The sequence below is a fragment of the Astyanax mexicanus genome, chromosome 10 (genome assembly GCF_023375975.1).
Source record: "Astyanax mexicanus isolate ESR-SI-001 chromosome 10, AstMex3_surface, whole genome shotgun sequence".
NCBI lineage: Eukaryota > Metazoa > Chordata > Actinopteri > Characiformes > Acestrorhamphidae > Astyanax > Astyanax mexicanus.
Window position 1 is genome coordinate 7392191 of NC_064417.1, and position 27118 is coordinate 7419308.

A 27118-nucleotide genomic window follows, 5' to 3' on the forward strand; every position below is an offset into this window, starting at 1 on the left:
TGGCTCAGAGAGAAGATCAATCAACACACAGAATCTGTCCTCAAAGCCCACTGTTAACTAACACACACTCCCACTGGCCACTTTATTAGAAACATCTACAATCTGTGTACTGTTTGTTGACACATTGTTGTTGTGCTTGTAATGGGGTTGCTAGGTGGTTGCTATGATGTCAGGCGGTTGCTATAGGTTTCCATAGTGGGTAGCATCTCAGGTGGTTGGGGTGCTAGAGTGTTGCTGCATTGTTTTGTGTTCCAGATTCGGACAGGTTGTTTCAATGAGGTTGCTAGATGGTTGCTATGATGTTACTAGGCAGTTGCATTGTTGATGGTTGCTGTGGTGTTAAGTGGTTAGTATATGTGTTGTATTAGTGTTGTATTAACAGATAGTTGTGTTACATGGTTGCAAAGAAGTTGCTAGCTGATTGATACTGCATTAGTAGAGTAATGCTATAGATTTGCCAGGTGGCTGCTGTGATGTCAGGTGATTTCCATGGATTTTATTTTCTTAGTGGTTACTTACTGGTGTCTAAGGTGGTTGCTGGGGTGCTGCCCTGTGGTTGTGGTACCCTATGTGCATTTGCTAGGCTCTTACTGTGTTGCAGTAATGTGGTCACTAGGTTGAAACTGCAGAGGGCTGCTATGAGGTTGCTGGGTGGTTGCTATGATGCTGCTAGGTGGTTGCTATGTTGTTGGTAGGTAGATACTATATGGATTATAATGCTGCTAGATGGTTGCTGTGGTGTTACGTGGTTGGTAAATATGTGCTACAGTATTGCCATGTGGTCTGGTTATGGTATGATGTTTTGGGGAGTTTATTAGCTTTAATAGCTATGTAGTCACTAGGGTAAAAAGAGGTGGTTGCTATGGTATAGCCAGCCATGTGGATTGCGTGAATTGCTAGATTGCTTCAGGTTAATGCTATAGGGTTGATTGGGAGATGCTTTGATGTTGCTAGATGTTTCCTGTGGATTTTCTAAGTGGATGCTATGGTGCAATGTATTAGTGTTTGAATATTTATATGTAATCGACTCTCAGTGTTCCCAGGCAGAACACACTGAATAAATATTTAATTACAGCCCACTGTTTAGATGTCCTTGGCTTTTGCACAGCACTATATGTACAGTAGAAGCTGTGAAATGTTTTATTAATGCTCGTTTTCTTGCCGTTTCATTGGTGATTGTGTCTCTCTGTGAGCGCAAACTGAAAATAACTGCCCACCCAGAGGGGCAGCCTGTGTTGATACTAAAAATAAATCGAGAACATTTTGGATTCAGCCTACATAAACACACGGCTGCCTGAGTGGAAACAGTGAGCCATCAGAGCTGTGTTCACTAAACCCTGCATACCAAACACGACACCTACCACACACACACACACACACCCATTACACCTTAACAGGAGTGTGCACACCTATCCCTTCTCTTACACACACCTGGAGATGTGCAGTGACTGTCTGGACACAACAAAATAAATATCTGTAAAAAACAATGTGCACAAAGAGTGAGTGTGTGGGTGTGCGTGTTTGAGTGAGTGCGTGTTTGAGTATGTGTGTGTGTGTGTTAATGAGTCAGCCTGTTCCAGCTTATCTCCTCTCAGAACATCTCTTCCTTTCAGCAACTCAGCAATGTCTCTGTCTCTCTCTCTCTCTCTCTCTCTCTCTCTCTCTCTCTCTCTCTCACACACACACACACACACACAATGTAGGCCACAACTCGTCAAACTACACAGCCACACAGAACACTTCAAAAATAAGGGATGTAAGAACATATTTACATATCAAAGAATCACAAGGTTCGCAATACTGTATCAATTTTCAATTATTTAGTATTTATTTTGAATTATTAGTTTACATGTTAATATTAATGTCAGACAGTGATTCAGTTTGTGTTGTGTTTAAACCCCGCCCACTACATAGCAGTGTTTTACTGTATTTAAACAATCTATATATAGCCTTGCTTACAGTATCACAATATATTGTGATATATTCAATCGTAACTCCTGTATGATGATATTGTATCACAAGTTTTGCTCAATGCACAGCTCTAGTTAAAAGAGTAGAGCTACTTCACTACTGTACTTAAGTACTAAAATGCTGTATCTGTATCTACTGGAGTATTATTTTTACTTCACTTCTGTACTTAAGTACTAAAATACTGTATCTGTATCTACTGGAGTATTATTTTTACTTCACTTCTGTACTTAAGTACTAAACTGCTGCATCTGCATTATTTTTACTTCTACTTCCACTTTTATTTACTACATATTTTGGATGGGTTTAATACTTTTACTCCAATATTTTTTTAGTCTGCTGCATCGTTACTCATTACAATTATAAAAATGGAATCATTCCAAACCCACACTCTGCACTGTCACTGTGAATCAAGAACATCAAGCTGATGTAATGAGAAGATTTTGCTGCTCCTGTTCTGCCTTTAGCACTGCTAACTTTCCACTGCTTTCTGTAATAACTACACTAATAACAGTATAGTACTTTTACGTTCAGTACTTCAGTACTACATTTTACTATAAACTACTTGAAACACTTAAGTACCAACAATTTTTATTACTTTAGTATTACCGCTTAAGTGTAGAGCTTCAAACACTTCAACTTCTACTTAAGTCAATTTTTTGATAGAGCACTTATACTTTTACTCAAGTCTGAATCTGTAGTACTTTATATATGACTGGTAATGATTCACTTAATTTACAATTGGTACCAAAAATATTGAAAAAAATCAGGCAAAAAAAACAGGCATAATATTAAAACCATTGAGAGGTGGAGTAAAGAACAGTGCTTAAACATCTTTTGCTGAAACAAGATAAATGGGAAAGCACTTTGGGCACACAATGTACCTGAGCATAGAGCAACACAGCAACACATTTCCCTGTACATTAATTTCTCTCATTTCTTGTTAACAAATAGCAGAGAAATGATCTGAAGGTCTGATTTTTCTTCCATAGCTAACGCTAATGCAAGTCAAAGTAATTGGGCTAATTAACCTCATTACTGCTCATTCAGGACCGTTGGTATGGCATTTGTCAAGGATAAGAGTGTAATGATAAGGAGGCCAGCCAGAGGAGTGTAAAGCTACACAATGAGCCAGGAATCTTTGGCTGGTTGGCAGGCTAACCTACTTAGCATTAGCGCCAACATACTCCATTTGGCACTGGACTTCATGACATCATTAAACACAAGTAGGTACTGCACAAGAAGAGAAATAAGGTCAAATAATGAACCATTATGGCTGAATAATGTTAGATAGTTAACACATTTTAGCTTTTAATAGCCCTTCCCCTTTAGAGAGCAGCACTGCTGAAAAAGGTTTGTTAGGTTGTATCACATTGTATCGCATTTTTGATTTCAAGCTAACTTTCGTGGTGTTAGTCTGTATGAACCATGCACCGTTTTGTAGTTAAAATCAGTTCTGTTACAGTTGTTGTAAAACTACTTTTGGCGGAAGGCACAGGTTATATTAAAGCATATTCAAACTGAATTTCTTAAACTTTTTTGATTTATTTTCTTAATTTATTTTGTATAAAAAACTGTTGTATAAAAGCAATAGAACACTCGAGGTCGTGGGTTATCACATGTTATCAATTCTGTAACTTACTTACTTACTATATTAGTACCATGTCCCATAACATTTGGCATGAAAGTGTATTAAAATGATCACCAGGATGCATAAATGATTGAATACAATGGTATATTTGGTGGTGATGTATATGCTGCAGACACGTGTGTTTGTGAGACTGAACCCTTGTCAGTGGACAGAGGTGATAACCCGATCACATTACTGCCACAAAGCTAATGAGTATTTTACACACACACATACACACACACACACACTGACAGACACTGACCTGGGACCAATAGCACGTGCTCTGGCTCCATGAACAGGAGCTCAGCTTTTCCGCAACCTGAGACAGTGTTTACACACTTAAACACTCTCCTCTTTCCCCTCATTCCTTTTCTCATTAAACACCCTGTCCAAACATTCAACACTGTGTGGACACCTGTACACACTTCCTGCAGCATCTCACCTGAACTCAAGAGTATTAGCAGGGAATGGGTCTTTACAACAGGTGTTTGATATTTGCTGTTAGGATAATTTGATTGTATTTAGCTACAAGAGAGACCACATAGACATAGGAATTAAAAGACAGACATCTCTTGATGCCATCAGCTGCCAGAGCCCTGAGAGAGCACAATTAACGTTGCTCTCTCTGGGTGGGTAGATGGCCTCTCTCCCCCCGTCACTCCCAGAGTGATTTTGCTCAGTCTGTGAGCTCATGTATCGGAAACCGAGTCGCTGCGCTTTCCTCCGAGTGCGCTGTGATGCTACTCTGCAATGCCAAATCAGCAGCAGTTTGAAAAGAGGCGGTGGCTGACTTCCCATGTATCAGAGGAGGCATGTGCTAGTCTTCACCCTCCTGGCATTGGGGCATCACTGGTGATAGGAGAAGTCCTAATGAGTGGTTTGGGCCATTGACCTTGTAAATCGGGGATATAACAGGATAAAAATTTGAAATAAAAAAAAGCTCTTCAGGTCCAGTCAATAACCGGAAATGGTACAAAATCCAGTGTACAAACAGTGTACAACAAACAGCACATTCACACGTATTACACATTATACTCATAATAACATAAAAATAAAGAAAAGGACACAGAAACACAGAGAACTCTAACAATTAAAAGTTAGAAATTACAGATGAAGCCAGAGAGAAGTGAGTACTGTTTCCTACACCTTCAAAAAACTTGGAAACTACAGGAAGAGGTCTGGCTGACCCACATGGCAACAGCACCTTTAGCTCAGCTTAATATGATTGGACTAAGTCTCAGTTTTAGCAGTTACACCTAAATGAGAGCATTAGTAAAGTCTGGTACTGATGTCAGATGAGCAGTTATGTCACTCTAGCTCATCCTAAAGGTAATGGATGGCGCTCCATTTTTACTCCAGAGAGGTAAAAACCACTACTCTACTGCAGTAACAGCAGTAATCTAGTTTTAAACCTCCTGGAACATGTTGTGAGGATTTGATTGCATTGACTGACAAGAAAGTTAGTAAGCCCAGGATGTTGAATGATTGCCACTCTACCCCACCTCCTCCTCAGTTCCACAACTCATCCCAAAAATACTGAATGGAGCTCTGTAACACACTTTCACTGCTTCATTCTTCCACTGAAGAAAGAATCTAGAGGATTTTAGAACAGATGATGTATGAAACAGTACAAAACGCAGTGTCTTGTGTGTCTGATATGCATCATCTCTCTCTCTCTCTCTCTCTCTCTCTCTCTGTCTCTCTCTCTGTCTCTCTCTCTCCTTCTCTCTCTCTGTGGGTTAATGGGGCAGCTTGACCCGTGACTGGCCTGATGGTGCGTGGTTTTATCCGGACGCTGTAGCCGATGCCAGCTGCAGCTCAGTGGGTGATTGACCTGTTGTGTGTTGGCTACTGGGCCACAGGCCATACACTCAAACACAACAACACACACTTGCACTATTAAAAAACACATAACAATGACTGGCCACTTTATCAGAAACTCCTTCCTTGCAGCTTTAACCTTTAACTGGAGTTGAGCTAAAGACTGTAGCAAACTTGTGTCATCAGCCTCGGGCAATGTGAAATAGTTTGAAGCCAGTCACTTGTAATGTGGACAGTATAGCAGTGTGGATAACAACATCAGGCTGAGTAGGGTTGGGTTTAACAGCCAGCCATTAATAATCAAATAACCCAATCAATAAGCAATTTATTCTTTTACCTGTGTAACATGTAGTGCTGGACGATATGGCCAAAATTCATATCACGATATATTCCTTAATTTCGGTCGATACGATATAATTTCGATATCGATATAAATACTTAGAAGGCCACAGAAAACTGCGAAGAATCCCTGCAATGGAAATATGTACCTACTACTGTCTGAAAATTTAATTTAAGTCTTTGAAACCTCCTTTCACGAAAACATTATAATACTTAAGAAATAAAAAATAGTCAAGATAAATCAATGCTCAATTTTATTTGCATATAGCAAAATAAAAACATGACATCCCTGTCAAACATAAGCCTATATAACTATTACCAATAAAAATAACTTTAAATTAGGACAGAAGCAGAGCTTCTTATTCTTTTGTAAACAAATTTAACAGATCAAAACAAAAGTGTTTCAACTAGGATAAAGAATAAAAGAAGCCTTTATATACATAAAAGCAACAAGATTTTCCCATCAAATAAACAAACCTATAGGCTTTATCAACTACAAATAACTTAGTTACAATATAAGCTACAAAAGTGCTTCAGCCAAAATACAACTCTTCATAAACATAAAAGGAACATGATATTCCCGTCAAATAAACAAAACCTAAAGGATTCATAAACTTTAAATAACTTAAATAACTTACAACATACGCTATGAAAGTGATTCAGCCAGTATAAGGAAAATATTGTATATAGTGGAACTGATTGAGGTGGTGGAACAGATTAGATGTTTTAACGTTACCGCTGCTAACCTGCTCCACTCTCCGGCACAATTTGCAGCAAACTGAAGTTTAGCAGACCTTCGAGAGTTGAACCAAATCCTCACCACTGAATTAGACCTCCCTCCTTCAATTGATCACTTGTGGAAGCGGCAGGGGCATTCATTTTGCATCAAAAATGTCCCGTGCTGGGAGCCAAGAGGACCCGCGGCTGACCGAGAGGACCCGCGACTGACCGCTGACCGAGCGGACCCATGGGTGGACCGAGCGGACCAGAGGCTGACCGAGCGGACCCGTGGGCGGACCGAGCGGACCCGAGGCTAGGCTAGGCTAGGCTCGGCTTGGTTCCGCTCCGTTCCACTCCAGCGCGGAGCATTTCAGATGCGAACCGAGCCTACCTTAGCCTTGGATCCGCTCGTCCCGGCTCCGTTTGGCTCCAGCGCGAGGCATTTTAGATGCGTAGCGGACCCGAGCCTAGCCTAGCCTAGCCAAATCTAGCCTAGCCTAGCCTATCTGGCTACGTGCCTATGTGATTACATCATCACGCACAGAGATAGTCCAGCTACGGAGGCTGATTGTGTTCAGCTGTGCGGCGAGCTGACGCCAGTAAAACGCCTGTCCGTGACAGATTCTGTAAATAATACATATCGATATACCACAAAAATGATATCACCGTTATTGAAACATTTCTTATCTCGATAAATACCGATATCGAATTATTGTCCAGGCCTAGTAACATGATTATAATGTCATGAATGTAAATGTAATAAACTTATCTCTAGTTACATTATAAAAATAAAGCCAAAGAATTCAGAATACACTGAACATGCATGAGCTAATAAAGAAACAAACACCCCCATATAATGTATCATTAGAATAGACCTATTGATGGAAATATTTGACTAAAATAGCACTGCTGAAGTAACCTGATGATTAAAATAGAACTGCTGAGGAAAACATAGAAATAGAATAGCACTGCTGCAGTAAATTCATGGTTAGAATAGCACTGCTGAGAAAAAAGTATAAATAGAATAGCACTGCTGAGGTACATTTATACCTAAAATAGCACTGCTGAGGGACATTCACAATTAGTGTAGAACTGCTGTGGTAACTATATTGTGCTTTGTCTGCTGACTAGTGTAGAAGTGCTCAGTTAATGCATTAAAGGATTAAGGGCCCTATCTTACACTCGTTTCATTTGGCGTTTCGTGATGCTCATTGCTATCTTACACCCCACAAACAGTCTGTTTTCATGCAGTGCGCCTGTGACGTTCAAATATTGTTGGTGCTTGTGAATGTGACTTTTAAAGGGAATGGCATTTGACAAGCTGAATGATTTATGTTACACCCAAAACACACCCATGATTAATTAGGAGAATTAGTATATGCCTTTTGTGTGCTTCGAGCCACACAAGGTGTACTTTTCCTGTCTTTATGATAGCAAAGACACACTGGCACCTTAAACGAAGCTGCACAATGCGCAATTTATGGCTTGATTATAGATCGCTAAAATAGGGCCAAGTTTAATACAATTTTGATTGTAAATTTTTAATTGCCTTTTCTTTTATAAGCCCAAAAAATCCAAAATGTTAGCAATTTAATTACTCTAATGGTAAAACAAGGTCAGGCTTTGGTACAAAAACTTTTATATGTTGCTTGGCCTGATTCAATCCTGACACTCAAGACACATGAACCAGGTCTATTCAGTGTCACGTCTGGTGCTGTAAGCTCCTCTGTTCCTTCCACACCCAGCTCTAACGGAGGCTCTCAGTCTAACAACTACACTACCCAGAATGCACCACCCGCTGACATGAAACATTACCTTCTTTTCTGTATTGACTAACGTTTTACCTCTGTTTATTTTTAATAAACGGTTTTACAGTATCTGTACGTGTCTGCATTCTGTGCCCGCCATGACATTCAGGGTCTTAGCCCCTGTTTACAGCTGGTCACTTTATGCTTTATGTGATCATTAGCCGATGGTCATCTCACATACTTAGTCAGACTGAAGTCCTATTGCTGTGATGGACATAATATGCACTGTTTATTTTTTTTTTTTTTTTTTTGTACTTCTATAACATGTGACTCAAATGTGCCTCAGAACACCTGCTTAATTGGTTTGAGGTTTGTTGTTTGTGGATTTGAATTTGGATCTGTTGCAATATATCACATATAGGATACATTAATGAAAACACCAATGATAGTTTATCTTTTTGTGCGGTTATTCATCATTGCTGACCTTGAAACCTGTATGAAATTACCCAAAATCTGGACTGATCTGCTGCAAAATTTAATGTATTTTATTACAAACACTGAACACAAACTTTTAAATGGTGGTTTATCTCTAAAAACGTGGTCATCCATCATCATCCACCACCTTAACTCCACTTCACCTTACCGCCTACAGTGCCTCTATTTTATTTTAAACCTCCAGTGTTTGAGGTCCCTATTATCATCTGGACAACAGCACCAGTAGCTGTCCGGTGATGAATGGGGTAGGCTGTAGATGCAGGTGCTCTCTCAGAAGTGTGGCTTTGCAGGTTGCAGGTCATTGAAAAAAGCTGTGCCAGGTCAGTGTGTCTACATCAGAGCTTTAGAGCAGAGTGAGTTTCCCCCAGCGTCTCCCTGCTGCCCCACTTTACTGCACACACACCTAATACACACACACACACATACACATGCATGCATGCATGCATGTAAACACATGGAAGGGCAAGGTGAGACTCTACTGCAGGTCACACAGCACCAACGGGGGGGCCGGGGCACGTGCCAAAACCTTTATCTCCTGCTGCACATGCATGTGTGTGTATGTGTGCGTGAGGGTGTGTGTGTGTATGTGTGTTCTGACCCACTTTGCCTGGCTCTAATCCTGGATCATGCAGTCCCTTCGCGAGCTCTACCGGCACAGTGTCACACGTCGCTCCGAGCAGGACAGACCGCAAAAATGGGATATTAATAACAACAGCAGGACACACACATACAAACACTCACACACACTGACTCACACACACTGACTGACACACATACAACTATACAGACATCCAGAGGACACATCTGGACACAAACAACTGCACTGACCTGGAATCAGAAAGACAGACTAGAGACAGAATAAGACAGAGAGCGAGACAGAGTCCCAGACATTATTCGTCTGCCTCCTCATCCTCCTTTCTGACTCACTCACTGTTAAGCACCAGTGTCCTTTCTCTCTTCGCCCGCCCTTCATCCCAGTCTCTCTCTCTCTCTCTCTCTCTGTCTCTTTCTTCACATCTCTCTCTATCTGCACTCTCCCTCCCTTCTCTATCTCCCTCTATCTAATAATGACTTGGCTAAATTGGCTACACTAGGCCAGCAGAGGTGATGTGCAGAATAAAAAGTGGTTTTATCTGCACTATATGTCCAAATGTTTGTGGACACTCCCTCTAACAAATCCATTCAGCTACTATTAAAGAGGCAGTCTGTATTATTTTGTTTCTAAACTGAAAGCAGAAGCATTTCTGAGTGGAGAATTGATAAAATATCGTGTTCAATGATAACAGTGTAGTTGAAGTGAAGTTTCTGACAAAGCGCTCTTTCTCTCTCTCTGACTGAACATAACCTGGAATCGGATTCATCCGCTCTGAAAGGAGAGAACCGCATCACACCCGCACAGTGCAATTACCCATTCTCACCAGAGAGGGCCCTAAATGCCAAAACGTATGGATATCAGCTTTAAGTTGAATCCATTGCTGACAATACAGATGTGCAAATGCACACTTGCGCACAGCTTGCCCAGCCCCTGTAGAGCATGGTCACGTCATTAGGTCACAACACACTTTTATACAATATTACTGGAGGAACATGTTCTGCTGTATTCAGAGATTGATACATCATGGGAACAGGCAAAGAGAAAGCAGAGGACGTGTCTGAAGAACAGCCTCCACTATGAACTTCTGTCTGTGTCTAAACAGAAACTAAAGCAGCTTCTAGTGTAAACACTACTGATAATCTCAAGAGAGAGAGAGAGAGAAAGGTGCAAATGTAAATACCAGTAGATCCATGTCCTAATCACAATCTGACATTAGCCAATCTGTAGAAGAGCCTGTGGCTAAATTAAAAAGAGATGGTACATGACCAACAGGTACCAACATAATCCAGATTACAGAGAGAAGGAGTGACAATGCATGGCCAACAGGAACCAACATAATCCAGATTACAGAGAGGACAAGAGATGATACCTGATACCCAGACCCAGCAGTGAATTACAGCTACTCACCGTGAAGCTGAAAAGAGTTACTCAGGCCATTACCAGCTCCAGAGCTTGCTCATGCGCACCTGTCTGCTCTATGCAAACTGAAAGTAATCCACTCTGAATACAGGAATATTGTAGTAAACAATGTATCCAAATCGTGGCATGCAAATACGTTTGGATATTAGAGCAGTATCTAAACAATTCTGGCTAAATGTTGTAGTTCAAAAATATTTGGATTAATGGTGGAATGTCAGTACATTTGGCTAAAAGAGCCAAGTCAAAAAACAATTTTGAAAGGCAAAATCTTTTGATAGAGCTGATAGAGCAGTGTCCAAATACTTTTGGCTAAATGGTGGAATGCAAATACTGCTGGCTAATAAAGCTATTTATAAAGTGTCCAAAATAAAGTATCCACAAGCTTTTTGGTAAATATTCATGATAAAGCCTTTGCCCAATAGCTAGTTTATCCAGCAGCTCCTCCATACACAGACAGCAGTGGAGAGCAATGCCGAGAAAAGATGCCCATGCGTGGTGTTTGGGATGGAATGTTGGGTTCCAACATTCTGCTTATTAATTTCTATGGCGGACAGGTGCTACCTCAAAAATGTGATCTGTAGAGCTATTTCAAATTATTGTCAAAGTTTGGGGACACTTTCTAATAGAATAGGGAACGTCCAAGCTAAAAATCATAAATTGTAAACAGATCGTACATTGTATCACTTCAAAAAGCCCAAGCAGCTTAAAAGGGTATAGAAGAAGAAGAAGAAGAAGAAGAAGAAGAAGAAGAAGAAGAAGAAAGATGAAAAGTTTGTGAACATACTTTAAGTTGGACTGGAAAAGCACGCTAATAATGCTGACAAGATTAAATAGTTGCAAAGTTGATATGTGGTTGTTATGGTTTATCAAGTGTTTGCTAAGGTGTTCATAATAAATTTTTAGGTGGCTGCTATCATAGCTCAGATGGTTAACTATGTGTTGTCATGTGGTTGCTGTGGTAAGCCAGGAGGTTGCTATGGTGTTGCTAAGTGGTTGATAGGCAGTTGCAATCGTTTCTGAGGTAGTTGCTAAGGTGATGTTAGGTTTTTAGACAGCAAATGATTTTAGGCTTAGTTTTCCCCATAGGATTCCATTCAAATTGTTTTAAAAACTTTTGTCAATAATTTCACTAACTAAAGTCACACATTTACTATTTATACTTTAGATGACAATGCATGTAATCTTGGGTTCCTTTAATTAATTTATTTAAACAAGAAACTTGTTTTCACTGGTCATAACCATTCCTATCCTTGTTCATTGGTTGGGATATAGTCTACAGTCTACAGTCTACAGTCTGAAACATCCTATACTGAAACAATTGCTTCCTAAAGAAACCTAAAGAAACAGCTGTGCAAAACATGGATACTGTGGTTCCATTTCATTTTTTCTATAGTAATGAAGCCCAGATTTTCTGCCATGTTGTCAAAAACACACCTCCCCCAGTCCATTCAACATCAGAGTCAGGCAGCTCATGTTAGGCTGGTGCAGGTGTTTGTAGTTTGGGTTTGTAGGTCATGTTTTAGTTTGAACTCCAGCACCATCTGCTCCAAGATGTGTTCAGTCAGAGAGAAAACTCAACACTGGGAACGAGTGTGTGATTAAAATAAAAACTGGAGCACCAAGAGGAAAGAGAGGGAGGGAGAGAATAAAATAAGGGAAATGCAGATATTGAGGACAATAGTAATTAAAAAAAACAAAAAAAACAAAAGAGAGACACTGACTAGCTCATAGTGAGAGAGAACAGAGAGATTCTGTGTAATAGTAATTTTACTGTATTATAAACAGCCTGGCGGAAAAATACTCTCTTCTCGACCTGGATTTAAGTAAGTAAATGATGTGGGGTTGATGGTTGATGCTGCAGTTGGTCTTTAGGTTCAGCAACAGTATGTGCTGAAAGAATGAGGTCAGCTGACTACCTGAATATACTGAATATAGACCAGGTTATTCCTGAATCAATGGATTTTTCTTTCCTGATGGCACAGACATTTTCCAAGATAAACCATGTCAGGATTCATGGGGCTGGAATTGTTAAAGAGTGATTCAGGGAGCATGAGATCATCATTTTCACACATGAGAGAGAGTTCACCACAGAGTCCAGATCTTAACCTCATTGAGAATCTTTGGGATGTGCTGGATGGAGAAGAGCTGCTTTGTGCAGAGGTCAGACTCTACCATCATCAATGCTGCTGCAAGATCTTGGTGAAAAAAATTGATGCAACACTGGATTAAAAATAAACGTCTTGTGACGTTGCAGAAGCTTATTGAAACAATGCCACAGTGAATACATGCTGCAATCCAAGCTAAAGGCGATCCAACCAAATATTAGACTGTGACCTTTTTTTTTGACGGCGAGTGTATGATCGCAGTGTAGAATATAACAATAGAATTAAAACGCTATAACAACTTTAAGTCATCCAAACTATGAAGAAAAACATATGGAATTATTTAGTAAACAAAAAAGTGTTAAAACCAGAATATGGTTTATATTTTAGATTCTTCAAATTAGCACCTCTTGCTTAGATGACAGCTTTACATACATTGGCATTTTCTTAATGCCTATCAAAAATGTTATGATGAAACTGGCTCTCATCAGGACTTTAAACAATTTTGTCTATTAATATGGTTGTCGCTTACCCATCTTTATTTCCTCTAAACAGCTGCTTTTGTTTGAGATCATCAGTTTAGATCAATCTGCACATAATGTCACTGATCATATGTACCATGATCTTATATTTGATTAATCATGCACTAAGCTATACTCCTACTAAAAACCTGAAGGCTTTTATTTCTTCCAAAATGGCTTTGAATTATACTTTGTATAAATGTATATACCAAATTTAGACTGCTCTAATAAACCTGGTGTTGCCTCCTGTTGCTGACTTTGCCTGTCCACAGTTGTGTTTTTGCTTTGCCTCTTTAAATAAAGCCTCTTTTACGTATGCACACATGTCTGATCCCTGTCCGGCCATGACAGTGTGTGTGTGTGTGTGTGTGTGTGTGTGTGTGTGTGTGTGTGTGTGTGTGTGTGTGTGTGTGTGTGTGTGTGTTTGTGTGTGTGTGTGTTTGAGTGTTTTAGGCAGCAAGATTTAATCTCAGTCTGGATTAGATTCACCACTACATCACAGATTACTGCCCCAGCTGCTGAATGACTAAAACACACACACACACACACACACACACACCAACAGACTACTACAGGAATCCTGGAATATGTGTGTGTGTAGCTGCATAAGAGGCTTTACTGAACTAGTAAACAATAAACATTCAATCAAGTCCGGATCAAACTGTCTTTTAGATTATGAATCATTTTAGATTCACTGTTTCTGCAGTTTTCTCCAGTTTTCAGTGATCACACAAAAACAAATCACTAAATAAATAAATAAATGCAAATGTACCGTATTTACTGGACTATAAGGCGCACTTAAAATCCTTATATTTGGTATTAAGGAGCAGTAAAGCCACTCCGCTGAAGTACAGCATGATAAGAGAGAGTATTCAGAATCAAGTTTCTCCAGCAGCATTAAGGCTTATTTAAGAATTACAGTTTTGTTTACTAAGGCGCTTCCCTCCAGCTTCCCCTTTAGAAGGGAAACATGGTGACACCCTTGCTCACTTGTAAATGTAATGCAAGTGTAATGTAATAAATGTGTAGTGTAAATTTAAATGTTTTTGGTAGGAAAAAAAACTACACCACATTATTAGCTTATTATTGTTATTATTATTATTATTAGCTTACATATTTCTCTTTAGCTGTGCTTCTGTTTGCAGGAAGGCTGTTTAGAGGTCATCTGAAGAATCCCAGGAAAGGAGAGTGTTTTGTGTCACTTTTAATACAAAATCACGACTGACCTACATAGAGTGGATATTTTTAGTATTGACACTTTAGACAGGGAGAAATACACTGACTTACTGCAGCAGACACACTGTTGGCCAGTGTATATTCAGAAATACTGATATTAGTCTCATATAGCCCACTCTAATAGCTTTATCAGTCTCTATCAGACACTTCTGTTTACTATGAGTAACACTACCAAAGTGTGCCATGTTGAAAGTTGGATTACTGTGAGTGGGACATTAAAGTAGTAGTATTGAAAGTAGCCTAAAACACACCCTTGATTAACTAAGGGAATTAGTACATGCCATTTTTACATTTTGAACTGCGTGAGGCATGTTTTTTGCATCCTAATGATACCAAAGACACACCTTAAATCCAGCTGCATTATCAACCAATTGAGCTGTGCACTATAGATCACTAAAATAGGGCCCAAAATATCCTTCTTATTTTTTAGTTAAAATTTTCTTTAATTAATTTCATAATATATTAATTTCATATATATAGTGAATTTTTTGTAGTATAGAATTTAGGTAGGAACTTGCTCTGACAGTATTCTGGATATTTGAGGCAATGGATATAATATTGTGTCTTTATCATGATTTGTTTAGTCAGTGTGATGAATGTTTTTTTCTCAGCATTACAAATAATACCTACAGAACATCAGTATCAGAACATCATGCGTTTCTTATTACACAAAAAAAAGATAATTAGTGTATTTTCAACAAAACATCAGAAAACTAAAATGTCCTATAGATTATATTTTATACAAAATTCCAAATATTGTGATATTAAACTGTAGCCACATCGCCCAGCCCTATTCAGATCCTTCCCCACAGGAACACTTACCCACGGCTGGAGCGTCGTACTCTTCTCCTAGCAGGATCTCTGGAGCTGAATAAGCGAGTGATCCGCAGCTTGTCATCAGCATGGTCCCGGGCTGGAAGTGGTTACTGAAGCCGAAGTCAGTAAGCTTGACAGTCCCTTGCTGTCTGAAGAAGACCACGTTCTCCGGCTTCAGGTCTCTGTGGACCACATGGAGCCGGTGGCAGTACGCAATGGCTCGAACAATCTGGGCAAAGTGGACCTTGGCGGTTTCCTCAGCGACGCCACCTTCATGGCGCAGGATGTAGTCATACATGTCGCCGCCATCGCCCAGCTCCAGGATCAGGTAGAGTTTGGACTGCGTGTCGATCACCTCGTAGAGTCGCACCACATTGGGGTGCTGCACCAGCTTCATGCAGCGGACCTCCTGCAGCAGGTGTCCCATGGCCATCCCGTCCAGCTTTGTCTTGTCAATCACCTTCACGGCCACCAGCTGGCCGGTAAACACGTGCCGCGCCAGTTTGACCACGGCAAAGTGACCTTTGCCCAGAGTCCGGTCCAGATCGTACAGGCCGGCGATCTTCCCCTCATAGCCGCTCTTGGTGGCGGCCATATTGGTTTGATACAAAGGTGTATGCAGGGCTGGGGTGTGTGACGGCAGGATGCTGGAGACCTAGTGGGTCATCACCTGGACATAAAAGAGAGAAAAATCAACATTAACCCTTAGAAGTCTGTAAACATACAATCTGAAGTAAAATAAAATAACCTGAAATCAGTGGAAATTATAGGCCAAGGAAGCAAATGTCATGGCATGGCACTATGTTAAATAATTACAAAATGTTACCCCAGCAGACACCTTGGAAATGACCACACCTGTATAAGTTGTGAGGTGTTATCTTGTGAGTGAGTGAGTGTGGCCAGCATGCTCATGGCAAGGCAACAAGAATTACCAGGGTTTGAGAACTGTTATTAAAGCAACACATTTTTTATTTAAAATGCTTATATGAAAACACAGTTAATACTGAATAATTAATGCTATATCATAATTCCTGTACCAGTGCATCCCTAATAATATTCCAGTTATAGGGGTTAAACTGAGCTTCTGCAGTAAAAGCACAGCCTCTTCCTATTGACCTCAGTCAACAACTAGTCTTATGACAGTCCCTTCAGGCCTAGGTATGACTTTCTTATCTCTCATCTGTAAGGCTGCGTGTGTGCGTGTGTGTGTGTGTGTGTGTGTGAGAGAGAGAGGATGGGTGTGTGAAAGGGTGTGAACGTGGTTGTCTGCATGACTTGTATGAGATGTGAAGAAGATTTTGTTCTTGTTTTATGCAAATGTCTCTTCAATTCGATTGCTCAAACATGCTTGGGTGTGTTAGTGTGTTAGAAGTCATTCCATTTAGCATGCATGTGTGCATAGTAGTGCATGTGTTTGAGCACGTGTGTGTGTGCATGAATGTGTATTATGCATAAACTGGTTCTGGATCTGATTAGAGTGACTGTGACTCCTTGTGTTTAAAAGCCTCTAATTAATAGTTAAATATTTAAGATGTGTGTGAACCTCACTGCTAGAGAAGACATAGAACACACACACACCCTTCCACTTTCTGGAGAACTGTCATGCAGGTGGGATGGGTGTGTGTGTGGGTGTGTGAGGGAGAGAAATGTACATTGTGATCTGTATGGCTCTGTGTGGTGGAAAAAGAGGACTGGATTGTGACTGTAGGGTACAAATACGCAACTGTTGTACCACTAATATGACTGGATAAAAAAAATGATAAAACTTTTTTATTCAGAGTTTTTAAATATAATATTGTATTTTTATATAATGGCATGTTTTTTTTATTTGATTTAAACAATTGCAATATATAACATTGCCTACAAATATCTATCTATCTATCTTAGATATCTTAGGGCTGAGGGATATTGCTAAATAAATATATCAATATTTTCAAATATATGAGCAATTCTAGATTATGATTTAGATGTTTAACTTCAGTCTTATTTATAAACAGACATCTCCATTTAATGTGATGTGCAAACTACTGTTTCCTTTAAATTTAGTTTAATTCAGTTTATTTATTTATTTATTTTTTTAAAATAGTAAGCAGCCCCCTTTAACCTTACATGGTGCAAATATAACGTCCTTGTATTTCAGTTAAGGAAAAGTGTAGCACATGAAAATCGCTGCCACATAAAAGAGTACTTTATCTACTTTATCTATTCAGATATGTCTATCTGAAGTGCAGCTTCTATATGTAAAGATGTACAATCTTAATCATTCCATTTTAAAAATTGCATTAAAACAGTAATTTGATTAATCAAATTAATCTTGCTATTTAATTAAGTCCTGCTATTATTATGCAACTATTCAATATTGTATTTCACAAACAGGGAAAAAATACACACTTAGATCTAAAGATTTTAAAACACTTGGGAGCCTTTAAATGAATGTGCATTTAATTTTTTTTTAAGTTATTAATTTCCAAAGCTATTTGTGGCTGCATCTTTCTTTCTGGATGGGTAGAACATTTCTAGTCAACACAAGGGTCTGTTAGCTGATGTAGCAAAATTAGCAGTTAGCATTCTCCTTCAAGTGTGTTGAGCTCTGGAGATCCAGTGATAGTGCAGCGAAGGTCAAGAAAATGAGGAGAAGTTTCTTTATGTTTCTCGAAGGAAACAGATGCTAGACTTCTTTCTCCACAGCACTGTAAGCACTCACTGCATGAGAAGATTGGAAATAATTAAATAGAGAAAATAAATGCTCTCTTTCTCAAAGTGTATTCAAGATTAATCCTGAAATCCTGAGGCTATAGTTAGTTTTAGATTAGCCTTAAAGTCATAGAACAAAAGAGCAAAGTGGACTTCCCTCCCAGACAAAAGCGCTAGCGATCACTCACATAAGTACGGTTGCTATTTTGGAACAGCTTTTGTTTCTATTCACGCACTTCAGTGTTCTCTAAACATTTCCTCTGAATCTGTCTCCTAGAGTTACCTAACAAACCCGTTCACGTTACTGTAACCACCACACACAAAGGCATTTCTCCTCAGGCCTGTACAATGGCTGGCATTTCCGCTGCATGCCTGTACAAAGCTCTAATCATAAAAAGCAACAGCGCAACCCCAACATGGAACGACCGCAAGCCTTCAGGAATGTACTAGAGATGACATGAGAAACTAGCCGAGCTCCAGTACTGATACCACGGATCGCACAGAGCTGACCACAGACATGCTTAGAACAACAGTCCAGATTGAACTCAGATGGTGTTTTACACCCACTACTATCCAAACAGTCCATCTAGTACAAGAATTAAAATTTAGGGAGCAACCATTGCTGATACAGAGCATCATAGCTTGTATAATCACAAAAAATGTACAAGGAAAACTCTGAAGCAGTGATACATGTCCACAAGTCACCATAAAACCAGTCCAGCACTGCCCAGCAGACACAGGACGTAACATGGACACTAAAGTTGGACAGACAAAATGTTGGTATTTGACGTCAATTTGACATAAGAATGTGAGGTTTGTGTGATCTTCAGTGTAGGCGACATTTATATCCCGCTAGTGCTGTTGTTGTTAGCGGCTAATGCTAATGCTGCTGCACCCAGCCTTAGTGCTGGAGAAACTTCACTGAAAACTCTTGTTCTGAAAACTTTTTACAAAATATTGGAAATCTAAGCTTTCTGTAAATAAACAGAAGTGCTTTACTCACCCAAATAAACGGTTTTCAGGAGAGAAATGACTTTTTTTTATAATAATTACGGTTTTGTTTCCTCCAGCTTTCCCATTAGAAGGGAAACATGGCGACACCCTTGCTCACTTCGATACATTCATTGATAATGTGCCTTATAATCCGGTGCGCCTTATGAATGAAAATAGACCAGAAAAAAAAATGTAAATTGATAGTGTGCCCTATAATTCAGTGAGCCTCATAGTCCAAAAATACAGACTATAAATATATAAGAGTGAACAGTATTTTAGCCAGTCATGCGATGTATTTAATGGTCTTAAAATTTTACTATCGCAGTAATTTCTGAGACGATATATATTGTCCACAAAGAATTCTTATCATGACAGGCTTACTCAATGCTTTTAATGTTATGGCTGAATGTAATGGGTATATAAGACTGTTAATGTAGACCATAAAGGCTTTTGTGAACTACATCTGCGTTAAAAGGATACTCTCTGAATATCAGTCTTCTAAACTATCTGTTCTTCACGTCTTATCACAGGATTAACACTACTCTCTAAAGTGCAGTCACTGAGCCCAGTGGAACCTCAGTGCTATCAGAACCTGTTTTATAGTTTTACTTCTTTCTCCTGCTGCAGCACACGCAGAGATCTGAGGCAAACCAGCATGATTACACCCTCACATCTGAGGCAAAACACCACTGTTTCATCAGTTCACCACTGAGCTCATAGCAACGCTGACAGAATTCCTTATTTTACTCTGCCACACTGCCAAGACTGAGAGTCTTAAAGGAAATCCACAACAAAAAACGTGTTCTACACCAGTTCCCTCCTACTGTTATTTAGCTAGCTTTTCACTGGAGCTACGAAGCTAATGTGGCTAAGAGCTACTGGGAGCTTAAACCTTAGCAATTAGCAGCATACAAGCTAAAAAAAGTAATTTAGCATAGGTTATCTATTAAAATACACAAACTTCGATTTGCATGTACTTCACTTCATGTTCTAGATAACAGTGTCAGTGTCAGAAACCACATTAAGCAAGAGTATGTTTCTATGCTCCAAATCAGCCGCGTACTATAAGCACACTGTCTCCTCTGATTGGTCAGCGTTGTCTGGAATGGGAGCAAGAAAGTAAATATGACGAGAAGATTCTGTGTAGCTGAACGCTAAACGTAGCGCTTTCAAACACAGTGTTTTTAATAGGAAGTGCAGCACAGATGTACACAGGGCTGTGAGCAGTGAACACAGCACAGACCACGCCTGTAAACAGCATGGAACAGAGACAATGTTTGTTCATAGCTGCGATAATTAGCGTTATCTGGCTAACATATCAGATTAAACTGGGCCTTATTAGCAGTTTAGCTCAAATAAACAAATAAAAGGATATTTGATAGCTGGGTCAGGTTGAGACTGGATCACGTATCACCGCAAGCGAAGCGTATGTGCCTGTGTTGACAATTTACTGCCAAGATAGCAATGAACACCTGATGGTGACCCTTTTTTAGGTTGTATTTAATCAGTAGCACACCTCATTTTGAGTATGCCTCACTTCGAGACCACCACCCATTAGCGTAGGTGTATTCACAAGATTGTTAGTATTTAATGACACAATAAAACATGCAAAAATAACCTGTTTTACTGTGCTATATGATTTAGGACTGCAATTAGCACACACTAATTGGTGAAACTAGTTATATAACATTTGCACCACTTGAAGTGAAGTGGTTTTGATTCATGGAGTAATATACATTTGTACAAAACACAATTTTTATACTATTATTTTGTTGTACTGATGAGCACTAAAACACAGCCAAAGCTTGTTAGCTACTTGTTAGCTACACCAAAACCAAATTTCAGACATTGTCCCAAACTAACTGGCTAAACCTTAATGGCAGAAATGTTTACATTTAAGAGTTTAATGGTGGCAGCAGCAAATTGTCAACAATACAAACTGTCTTTATTAGATAAAACAATTTTAACGGACAAATGAGACCAACTGACCTCTAATAAATAACCTGCTTACATAAAGCAGGGCCACTGTTTTCCCGCTAATCACCCAATCAAATGTCTGGATAATGTCTGAAAATGATTAGCTAGCTAGCATACAATGATCCACACAGGTTGTTTTTAATAGTCCAGCTCAACAGGCAAGGCATGGCAGTATTCTGCCTGCATTGTGATTTCTGAAACAGGTTCCTCTTCATTCCTGGAGCATATTTAACCTTTCAAATGCACTCTCATCATTTCTGGAATTATATAAATTAAGGGTGTGTCATATGTACTGTCTACGATAATATCTTGATTGTCATGTTAACAGCGTGCGAGCTGACATTATCAAGTATATCAATAAAACAATAAAACAATAAAAATTCCTTGACTCCAGACATTCACAGGGTCAGCAAGTTAGAGAAAAGCATGTGAGCATTGAGAGCACTGCCCATGCAGTAAGCAGCTTATACAGGCTTAAGCTAGCATTTCTGCTTAAAATGCATGACTGAAGTTTAAAATGAGTGGACAAACAATGCCAGGAGACAAAATAAAGACACAACCAGCTAACTAACTAGTCATAAGTAAAATAAGAAAAGCAAAAGACGGCACAACATAGCTAACTAACACAGTCACCAAGGCCTGTCATTATAACTGTATTTGTTTGGTTGATATACTGTCCAAAACAAATTTGCGATAAACAATATTATTTTCGTTTTAATTTATTGACGATTTTATACCACTGATACTGTAATGGCATATTTACTTGAAAAATTAATTTGATTACTAATTACTGATTACCTCTTTAAAAGATTACTTTATGAATTACTTAATTTTAAAAGTAACTAAGTTAGATTAAAAGTTACTTTATTAGCTAAATTCAGCAGCTGCCGAGGTCTGTGAGAGTGTGTGATGTGAAGAGAAAGGGGGCTCATTGTGTGTGTGTGTGTGTGTGTGTGTGTGTGTGAGGTGGAGAGAAAGGGAGCTTGTGTGTGTGTTTGTGTGAGGAGCAAAATGCTTGCTGTGTGTGTGTGTGTGTGTATGTGTGTGTGAGCAGCAGAAGAAGGGGTGCGCGCTGTGTGTGTGTGTGAGATGGAGAGAGAGGTGGGGCTCGCTGTGTGAGTGTGTGGGTTTAGCCCAAGTGCTAGTTTTAGCCTGTTAGCTTGTTAGCCTGTTGTTATTTTGGCATAGTTACGACAACTGTAAGCATATTTCTTGTAAATGCTACAATGTATTTTTACCAAAGAAAATTACAAAAAGAAATGCACAGTGACTTGGATAAGTAACTTTAATCTGATTACTGGATTGAAAATAGTAACACATTACTAAAAAGGGGTCAGGTTGGAGTCACATCACTGTACTGATATAATATTAAAATATTAATATAATAATGCATAAGGACCATTTAAAAATACTGTTACTTACTGAAAAACTGGAATATAAATATAAAGATTATTCAATATTGTAATTATCGTGACAGGCCTACAATCAACAATTACATGGTACCTAGACAAGCAGTTTAGAAAAATGGTTTCAAACTGCTTTTACAGTGGTTACTTTAGACTACACAAAATGTATAAATGTTTGCCAATAGACTAGGACTCTCAGGAGCAGATAAACATGGACCTATTGGCACCAATATTGGCTTAGCGCCCAGAGTAAGCTAGAGAGATGGGCTGTAAACCATCATTTCACCCCACTTGAGCTGTGGTGCAGTGGAACTGTGTTCTCTGGAATGATGGTGCTCAAAATCAGCTCCTTTTTAATAGTCTGGCATGTTTCCTAATACTTTTGTTCATATAAAGCATAAACAGTCTAACTGCTCTGTGCTGCTGAAAGATTATCCAGATTCTAATGATCACAGTATGTATTTAGCTTATGAATATGGAGTTTATTGAGTTTATTGACCTTTTGACTTTTACAAACTCACAGAAAATGATTATATCAAGATTATCAAGAATATTTGTCAGCATCGCAATCCTCAAGGATAAATACATACCAACAGAGGAACACAGGTGAAAGGAAAGAACAGAAATGACAGAAAAGAAGATAAGAGGACAAAAGAGAAAGGGTAGGAGAGAACAAAAGAAATGAGGAGAGGACAGAAGGTGTGTGTAGCCTGATTGATGAGGAGATGACAGAAGAGGAAAAAAGAGAGGACAGGAGAAGAGTAGAGAAGAGGACAAAGGAAATGAGAGAACAGGAGAAGAGAAGAGGACAGAAGAGAGGATAGAGGAAAGGAGAGGACACATAAAGAAAAAATAGGACAGATGAGATAAAAGACAAGGAGAGGACAGGAGATAAAATTAGTTAAAAGGAGGTGCAGGTAGGAGAATGAGAAAGGAGGAGGACAAAAGAAGAGGACAAAAAAGGAAAGAAGAGGACCGAATAGAAGAGGAGAAGCAAGAAGAGACAAAGAGAGGACAGGAGAGGGGGATAGAGGTAAAGAAAGGATAGAATGATAGATTGTTTTGGCACTTAGCAGCTGAGGAGTCGGGTGACAGGAGCTCAGACCAAATTGTGTAGATCAATACTGGTAATGGAATATCATAATTAGTGTGAGTGCACATGCGTTTGTGTGTACGTGTGTGTGTGTGTGTGTGTGTGTGTGTTAATGGAGCAGCAGAATAGTTAATGAGTAGTAGAAAGAGTGTGAGGGGCAGAGGGGGACTAAGGCCTAGTTTTAGAGTGATGCACTTGGTCTCTAGTGGGAAACGCACACACATGAACACACACACATGAACACACACACACATACACACAAAGTAGTTCTTATCTGCAGAAATCAATGCCATTATTTACTGACTTGCTGCTTGACCCTACAGAGTGGGCATCTATGGCCCACTGACCACCACTGGGCTTCTATGCAGCACACACACACGCATTGTTCTGCAGACAAATTTCAATCATATACTTCTTTCCCACACACACACATACACACACACGCACACACACACACACACACACATACACACAAACAACAGACTTTTCATCTAATGAAAAACACACTGTTACTGTGCCACACTTTATTAAAAACACCTAACTTGTGCTTTCACTCACTGGCCACTTTATTACGAACACTTATACAATTATAGCTCAATCATTTAGAGAAAGGTTACAGACTGTACCTGCTACCAGGATGGTGAGAGAGAAATTGCATGTGTGCATGCATGTGTGTGTGCATGCATGTGTGTGTGTGTGTATGTGCATGCATGCATGTGTGTGTGTGAAGGAAGGATAAGGCTGTTCCTTCCACAGTGCTCTCAGAGTCTGAGTATTTCCTACAGTGAAAGAGTACACACTCTGCTTCCTATTGATAACACACACACACACACACTCCAGTTCATCCGCTTTAACTCTTATACAACACACACACACACACACACACACACACACACACACACACACACACATTAATAACATAATAACATCCATAAAATCGAAAAGACTAAACTTTCTAAGAACTAAGAATCTGTATCATTTAGAGAGTTTATGGACACACAACTGCACATGCAGATACACTGAAGCAAATCAACACACAAACACACACACACACACACAAATACACGCACATGTTCTCACACACTCACATTCACACTCACACTTGCCCTCCACCCTTTGTCACCCTGGTTAGCTAAATGCTGAGTGTGTGTTGAGGAAAGAGGATATAGCTGATGCAGCAGAACAGAACACCACCACACCCACACACACACAATACCACACACACACATGTGCATACTGTATGTATTGTTTATATAGGCCTCTTAAACACACACACACACACACACACACACACACACACATCAGTCCAGCAGAAACAATGTACTGTACTCCAGTGTTTCCATTAAAGTGACCAGTCAGTGAAAGTACAATGTAAGCATTTCTATCTAAGTGGCCAGTGACTGGAATTCCAAGGTAGGTGTTTCTAATAAAGTGGCCACAGAGAGGAAGCACAAGGCACAAGGTATTTCTAATAAAATGGCCACTGAATGGAGTAATAATACTGTGTGTGTTTCTAATAAAGTGACCAGTGAGTGAAAGCATAGAGTAAAAATGTTTCTAATAAAATGGCCACTGAATGGAGGCAGAAGATTTTGTGTGTTTCTAAAAAAGTGGCCAGTGAGTGGAATCGTAAAGTAGGTGTTTCTAATAAAGTGGCCAGTGAATGGAGTGAGTGGAATCGTAAAGTAGGTGTTTCTAATAAAGTGGCCAGTGATTGGAATTGCAAGGTAGATGTTTCTATTAAAGTGGCCAGTGAGTGGAAGCGCAGGGTAAAAGATGTTTCTAATAAAATGGCCAGTGAGTGGAAGCACAAGATTGTGTGTGTTTCTAATAAAGTGGCCGTTGAGTGGAAGCTCAAGATAGTAGGTGTTTCTAATAAAGTGGCCAGAGAGTGAAAGCACAGGGTAAAATATGTTTCTAATAAAGTGACCAGTGAGTGGAAGCATAAGATTGTGTGTTTCTAATAAAGTGGCCAGAGAGTGAAAGCACAGGGTAATAAAGTGGCTAATAAAGTAGCCAGTGAGTGGAAGCATAAGATTGTGTGTGTTTCTAATAATTTGGCCAGTGAATGGAAGCACAAGTTTATGGATGTTTCTAATAAAGTGGCCAAAGGGTGGAAACACAGGGTAAAGGTAAAGGGTGTTTCTAATAAAGTGTCCAGTGATTGTCAATAAGCAAAAAGAAAATATGTGTAAGGTTACACATACACTAGATTAACATGCATAAACAGACATGCAGATACACACACACACACAGACACAGGGGGCATCAGGAGACCTGCACTGTGACAGGAGGCATCAGGAGGGAGGATGAGTCAGACTGGGAAAAGAGAGATAGAGGAGTGTGTGAAAGAGAGCGAGTGAGGAAAGCTATAGAGAGATGGACAGATAGGATAGATAGAGAGAGATAGAAAACGTGAGAGAGAGCGAGCGAGAGGAGTGGGGTTTCCTACATAGAAATGATCTCATCCTCAATGTTCCCATCCCCATACAATATTCATGATGGTGAGGTCAGTGTTATAATAGGAAAGCAGCACACATATACACACACGGCAAACACACACACACCAAGCACATGCACACATACGCATCAGGCATGCACTAATATAAAATATTAATGTCACAGTAATTACCCAGCCCTAACATGATACAGTGTAAAAACACTATGGCTCGGTTTTGCTGGCATAGAATAAGCCTAGTTTATGCTAGACTGTAAAACTTGTGGTAATTTCCTAGACATTAAAATCACCAATTTACTAGAAACACCTACCTGTATTTCCACTCATTGGCCACATTATTAGAAACCCCTACATTGTGCTTCAGATTCAAAGATTCAAAGAGTTTATTGTCATATGTACAGTACAGAAACGGGTTTCAGTGTACAATGAAATTCTTTCTTTGCTCTTCGCCAAGAATGCCAAATAGAAGATAGAAAAAGTGCCAAAAAAATACAATAAGGTTATAAATATTAAACTAATTGTCAAAGACATAAAAAAAATAAAAATTACTTAAGCAAAGAAATGTATAAAAAAAGTGCAAGTGCGAAATAATGCAGTTATGGACATTAACTATATATATTAAAAAAAGATTAACAGTAAAGTGACGGCTGCAATGTAAACATGTTGAAGTAAAGTGCAGGGTTATTCCTGAGTTGTGTTCAAGAGTCTGATCGCAGGGTTATACCTGAGGTGTGTTTAGAGTCTGAAGGCAGGGTCATTCCTTAGGTGTGTTCAAGAGTCTGATGGCCGTGGGGAAGAAACTGTTCTTTAACCTGGTGGTCTTGCATTTTACACTTCCACTTTTACACTTCCACTAATTGGCCACTTTATTATACCAAACCAATTAAAAACTTTCACAAACTTTTAATTATGTGGCTAGTGTGTATGCATGTGTGTCTAGAGGAAGTATAAGACTGTTTCTTTAAAAGCATTTCATATAGAAATAAACTTTTAGAAATAAACAATTACAAAGACATGTAAAGCTTCTTTTAAAACATCTTCTTTTAAACTGCTGATAAATCAATACCAATTGAGCTCAACATGCTTG

General features: G+C 39.3%; 1 protein-coding gene across 1 annotated transcript in view; it reads right to left on the minus strand.

Moving 5' to 3' along the window:
* snrkb (SNF related kinase b) overlaps positions 1 to 27118 on the minus strand; it is a 54183-nt gene that overhangs the window by 23643 nt on the left and 3422 nt on the right. Inside the window, exon 2 of the mRNA XM_049483846.1 lies at positions 15417 to 16080. Coding sequence (XP_049339803.1) covers positions 15417 to 16005 — 589 coding nt within the window. The 5' untranslated portion in view covers positions 16006 to 16080. The remainder of the gene's footprint in view (positions 1 to 15416; positions 16081 to 27118) is intronic.